At 35.0% G+C, this 6,611-nt stretch overlaps 1 protein-coding gene across 1 annotated transcript in view; it reads left to right on the forward strand.

Annotated features, from left to right (window-relative positions):
- The window catches only part of LOC150094863 (rho GDP-dissociation inhibitor 2-like), a 68,191-nt gene extending 62,737 nt beyond the window's left edge, over positions 1-5,454 (forward strand). Inside the window, exon 5 of the mRNA XM_090411270.1 lies at positions 4,262-5,454. Coding sequence (XP_090267396.1) covers positions 4,262-4,458 — 197 coding nt within the window. The 3' untranslated portion in view covers positions 4,459-5,454. The remainder of the gene's footprint in view (positions 1-4,261) is intronic.
- The last annotated feature ends 1,157 nt before the right edge of the window (positions 5,455-6,611 follow it).

Consider the following 6,611-nt stretch of genomic DNA (forward strand, 5'->3'; position numbering starts at 1 on the left):
ATTTTCAACTCAGTTTAGAATGGAATGGAGATCAATGTCAAGTTTTGCTGAATGAAGGAATGGAGTATATCATCATTATTGGTAAAAAGGATTTGAGATGTGGAAGGTCATTTTCTGTAATGATTTAAGATAAGACAGGAATAGCACAGAAAACCTACATGAATGAATTGATTAATTCAAATTATGTGCATTTTTTTGTTGTATTGTTTTAAAAACTGTTCATTTTTGAACTCATGTTCAAAGTCAACAGAATGATACATTGTTGTTCATTTGGAAAGACCTGGATTCAAATCTCATGTCTTGTGATCATTCTAGGATATGATGAACCTTTAGTAGGACTCACAATTGAAAGTGATTTAGCTAGTCTTGCATAGAGGTTTTCCTCCCAGAAATGTGATATTACTTGTCTGAGGTCAGAAGTGACTGCTCGGATTTTTCATCTGCAAAACATGAAATTGACCAGAGGTACATATGCAATTAATAGAGAAAATACACTCACCTTAGGTTTATTTTGAATTACAGCCAAATTAACTAAATAATCCTGCAATTACTTGAAAATAAAAGTTCTACATTTGGTCTCTAGAGTAGAGTTTTAACCAAATAATGCATTGTTCGTTCACAGCCTCTCATGAGTTGGTACTCGTATAAAAGAAAAACAGCTAGAGAAGATACAATTTTTTTTATCCCATTTGATTGTATGTTTAGTACTGTAAGTTAAGATTAAACAATCTGGTGTCTCGTTTTTCATCCCGAACACAGTACTTCTCTTTTTTTTTTTAAGGCCTCCAGTAAAAGGACCTAGCTTTAGTTACTATCAGAATTCTAGCCAGTCTTAATCTTTCTCACAACTTTAGGCTGCATATTTATGTGGCTCTTTGCATAAACATTTGTATTATAGGATAGGTGAATCTTGTTAAAATCTGGCTAGTGTAGCTGGATATAAAATTACAGTTTTCACCAGAGTTAAAGATAGGTACTACCAACATAAGAAGCCTGAATGGCAAAGAAATGGAGCTAGCTGATGAATTAGATAAGTACCAGATTGACATAATAGGGGTGACTGAAACAAAAAAGACAAAAACTGGTGAGATCTTTCTGAGCAATAAATATAAAATGTTATATTCATGCAATGACAATCAGTGAAATGAAGGAGTAGCCATAGTATTCAACACTAAATACGAGGCTAATCTTCTTGAATAGCAGGCAGTCTCAAGTAGAGTGATGTGGGCAGATATCAGAATGGGGAACTGGACAATGAGACATATTTGTGCCTATGGTCCCACAGAAGGTTCTACTAAAGTAGAAGTGGAGGAATTTTTTGAGGCTTTAGAAAAAGCAACTGACACGATGAAAAAGGAAAAGTTGGTCCTTGTTGAGGATCTAAATAGCAGAGTAGGAAATGATTGTCAGACATACAAAAATATTTTGGGAAAATTTGGAGAAAAGAGCAAAGCTAATAAATAATAATGGTAAATATCTGTTGGATTTCTGCTCAGGACATGGACTGATTATTACTAACACCATGTTCCAACATAAAAATGTGCACAAATTCACATGGAGAGAAGAGACAAGGAATAAGATAAGTCTCATTGACTATGTTATTGTTGATAGTGATGTTTTCTCCATGGTGCAGGACACTAGAGTGTACAGAGGATTTGAAATTGGAAGTATTCACTATTTAGTCTTGAGCAGGATAAAATTGAATTTCATATTGAAAAGAATAACATGTAAGAAAGTTTTAAAGCGAATAAAAGTTGAGCAGCTCTCAGATGTGAACTGTAGACTAAAATACACAAAGATTATTGAAGAAAAAATGAAAGAGTTTAAGAACAGGAATCAAACCTTGGAGATTCAGAGGCAAACTCTGAAGAAAACATTGATTGATTCTGCCAGAGAGGCATGTGGTGAGGTTGTGTGCAAGGAAAAAAAATTCAGAACTCCCTGGTGGACACAAGAAGTTAAAGAGTCAGTGAAGGAAAAGAAGAAAGCATATCAAAAGTTCCTGGCAAATAAGTCAGCTCGTGCTCTTAGAGAATATAGAGACAAATGCAAGAATGCTAAATACTGTGTAAAACTAGCTAAACAAAAGTCATGGGAGGACTTTGGCAAGAATATAGAAAATAAATATCAAGAAGGTGGCAAAATATTCTGGAGGTTGTTGAAGAAGCTTAGGAATGGAGGAAAGAGTGCTGTAAAAGGAGTTAGAGATGATAAAGGTGACCTGAAATCTGGAGAAAAGGATATCCTTGAAGTATGGAATAATTACTTTGAAAAACTGCTAAATGAAACAAGCAGTGATGACAGCACAGTGGTAAAAAACACTGACCAGGCATGCAGGCAGGAATACATATCCATACTTGAAGTAGAAAAAGCCATCAAAGGCTTGAAATGTGGAAAGGCAGCTGGAGTAGATGATATTTGACCAGAAATGCTGAAGTATGGTGGTATAAGAGTCTTACAGTGGCTGCACTGCATAGTTCAGAAAGCCTGGACAGAGGGACGAATTCCCAATGATTGGAGTAGAGCTCTCATGGTACCCATATATAAAATGGGAACTAAAACTGAATGTGAGAATTACAGAGGTATTTCCCTACTGAGTGTTCCTGGCAAGATCTATGCAAGTATACTTGAGAAACAGTTGAGAAGAATTGTGGAGAAAAGCTTGGTGAAGAACAAGCTGGATTCAGGCCAAATAGAGGCTGTCAGGATCAGATCTTTACGTCAAAAGACGTAAAGCATGGGAATATAACAGAGATCTATGTTTAAGTTTTGTTGATTTGGAAAAGGCATATGACAAGGTGCCAAGAGAGAAGCTATTCAATACGCTACAGTTATATGGTGTCAATGGGGCATTATATCAAGCAATACTTAAGTCTTTATTTGAGTTGTAAGTCAGCAGTTAGAATTGAAGGAAGTACAGGAAGATGGTTTAATGTTGAATCTGGTGTGAGACAAGGATGTACATTATTCTCTCTGTTATTCATTATCTATATGGATCACATTATGAAGGAAAGTGGTATTGGAGATGTTAATGTCAGCTTTATGCGGATGATGTTATACTTCTAAATAAATCTGCTACAAGTCTGCAAAATTCTCTGACTAAATTGAATAGCTGTTGTAATAGATATGGTATGAAAGTCAGCAATAAAAAGACAAAGACAATGAAAATAGGCAGAATCATTGAAAATATCAACTGCGTTATGAATGGAGAACCTGTGGAACAAGTAAAACATTTCAGCTACTTAGGCACGATTTTTAGTGAAGATGGTAAATTAAATATGGAAATAGACAACAGAATCAGCAAAGCTGGTATGGTGGGAAATCAACTGAATAAATTCATATGGAATAAGAGAGAAATTAGTCGGAACACTAAATTGTAGTGTTCCGACTACAATTAAGTTAAAACTGGTTTGAACACTGTCTTGTATAATTAGCTGTATACGAGACAGTGTTCAAACCAGTTTTAACTTATGGATCTGAGAGCTGGGTCAGAAGTAAAATAGTTGAGACCGCAGATATGAGAGTGCTGAGAAAGATTATAGGGGTGAACAGATGGCATCAATGGGAATATCATATTAAAACCGAAGATATTAGGAAAGAACTTGACATTATCAGCATCCAGGAATGCGTTAGCAGAGCTAATCTCAGGTGGTATGGTCACTCAAACAGAATGGGTGAAGAAAGATTAGCAAAACAAGTGTTCTCTGCCAGGTTGGCAGCAAAATGACCCAGAGGAAGACTAAGATATAGGTGAATTGATATGGTACAAAGTGCCTTAGATGATAGAAATGTTGGAGTCTTGACAAGTAACAGACTGATTTGGAGCAAAATTGTAGATAGGAAGTTAGTAATGATGTAATTTTTTTCATGTAGTACTATCATATCCTGTACACCCCCTTGAGGGTACATGGCAAGAATTTGATGATGAGTTTTTGAAACAATGCTCAACTATGCAGTATGTTGATTTAAAATAATGAGCGTATTTTAATGAGACTTTTTTTAAAAAAGGGGGGGGGGGGCGAAGCTTATTAACGTTATTGTACACTATTGTTTTTGAAATGTGTTTAAATATGCTATATACTTATGATGATGCTAGCTCAAAACTTAATTACTTGATTTGAAAATGTTAGAATCTTCAGCATTCATGTCATTTTAGTTTTCTAAGAAACCTGAAATGACATAAATGCTGTTTCAGGTAAATAGTTCTCAGGAATGATTGTAATTGATTTTAAATGATAGAATTACTTGTTTTATTTTGTAGGTGAGAAAATGGTTCATATGGTGGGTAGTTATGCACCGAAACCTGAAATTCAATCATATACAACTCCAGTAGATGAAATGCCATCAGGCATGTTGGCAAGAGGAACATATATAGTGAAATCTCTTTTTACAGATGATGATAAACATGAACATCTCAAGTGGGAATGGAGTTTTGAGCTCAAAAAAGACTGGAACTAAATCATTTCAATTAAGATCACATTTTGGTTACATATACAGCTCCTTTTACTGACATTTGTTCTGGATTACAACTTTTTTTTTTTAATATACATGCAGATTATAAGCTGTGATGCACAGCAGGAATATGTATGTCTGGTGTTGGTAATTTGGAAATGTGGCATTTTTATTTGTGCCTTACACTTTTTCTCTAAAGTCTTTTCAAGATTGCATTGCTATAGTGATGAAATTGGATGTGCTTGCCTGTGTCTTATGGTGCTGAATATTGACATAAGTTGATATCTCATATTTTCACAGTGGGAATAAGATGATTGCTTGTACTATAGTGTTTTAATAATTGAAGATCCAACAGATCGAAATAGAATTGTGTAGTAACTTTTTTCTTAATTATATATATTTTTTGATTAAATTGTTAAATGTTAATCAGTCTTTTTGTTCACCAGTATATAGGATCGCACAATTCGTGTTAATTCTGAGTTTCTCAGAATTCTGCTTTTTCTTTTACCATAGCCTAAGCTCTAGCAAAAACACAAAGCAGTAATTCTACACTGCTATTGAATGGGAAACATACTTATCAACATAATGCTGACACATAGTACTGCATGCAGTTTATGTGATAAAACATCCCTGCCTAAATTTTAATTTTGTAACAATTTTGTTAAGTATTTTGCGTGTTTGGGATATTGTCCCATAGGACCAAATTAATGTGCAATGAAATTTGACTGTGTAAATGTTTTTTTTTTCTTCTTCTTTTAAGACTATATAATGCCAAATGTACAGTTTTCTCAGTAGATATAAAAAGTAGTGAGCATTTGTAAGGTTTAGCTACTATTTTATATAGCTTTTTTTCTTGTGAGAGGGAGGTTTAGATAATGAATATGTTAATTTAAAAAATTGCATAAAACAGCATAACAAAAACATTATTGGAAATGCAAAGTTGGCTGTGTAGACTGTATTCTCTCCCAAAATACTGTATAAAATTAAAATCTTATTTTCCAATTTGGCTATTTTGTTTTCTTTCTCTGTTATAAAGTATATTCATACTTAAATAAAATAACACCAAACATCATTAAGTAATAACAGCATTATACCATGGATTCGGATTGTACTTTTCACTTTGGAAATTTATATAGTTGTTCTTAAAGAAAAAGAAATAAAGATGATGAGTTGCATCACCTGATATTGGGATTGATAGTAGTGGGTGTATATGTGTTATTTTAAAGCAGTGCCATATGCCTGAAGATTAATTAGGAGTAATGTCAGTGAAGGGTAGGCACAGCACCCAGTGCAAATGATTTTAACTGTTATTAGACCTAAGCAGAATTATGCATCATGTTGGAGACTTAATGGATTGTATACAGCATTCAGAAAGGATTAAAAACAGAATTTAATTCTTCCTATATTTTCTCAGTCAATGAGACATCTTCAGGGATTACATAAAAACAAATAACAAACAATACTAAGCCCAACCACGTGTGTGACACTAAAGTCCTATCTAGGTGGAGCCCCCTCTAAGGGCAGTTGTAGGTGGCATGGAATGTAAAGTGGGACCTCTGGTGATAAGCATTTCCCAAATCTTAGTAAGCTTAATGCAACCATATTTGTTAAGATTTGGTTGATTCCTGAGAGCTGCTGCTGATTCTAAGAATAGTCTTTCTCTTTTGAATTTGCTGTGGTGGAGCATGGTGTTTTTTTCCCCATGAGATCCTGTGGGTTGTATCCAAGACATGGTCAGATGTATGATTTATGTTCCTCCAGGCGGATAGTAGCTGACCTGCCTGTCTGTCCAAAGGATGCCAGTTTACAGGAACAGGGTACTTTATAGACTCCAGGCACTGAGAGAGGAGGGAGCTGATCTTTTGTAGAGCAGATAAGGGTAGCACGTTTGCGGTGGGGCTTAAATGCTGTGTGTAGGTTGTACTTTTTTAAAATTTTGGCTATTTTTTCACATGTGCCATGGATGTAGGGTATGGTGACGGCATTTCTAAACTCTTTTTGAAGAGAAAGCCAGGGGGGGGGGGGCTGATTATTTTTTTAATGCTGTGATAGCTGTAGCCATTGGAGAGGAAAGTGGTGTGTATGTGGTCAAGCTCAGTTGTAAGGGCAGTTCCACTGGAGCAAAGATTGTGGGCTCTCTTGGTAAGAGTTTTAATAAT

This window comes from Typopeltis vanoorti, chromosome 21 (assembly GCF_054136105.1).
Source record: "Typopeltis vanoorti isolate ZY-2024b chromosome 21, IOZ_Tvanoo_1.0, whole genome shotgun sequence".
NCBI classification, from domain to species: Eukaryota; Metazoa; Arthropoda; class Arachnida; order Uropygi; family Thelyphonidae; genus Typopeltis; species Typopeltis vanoorti.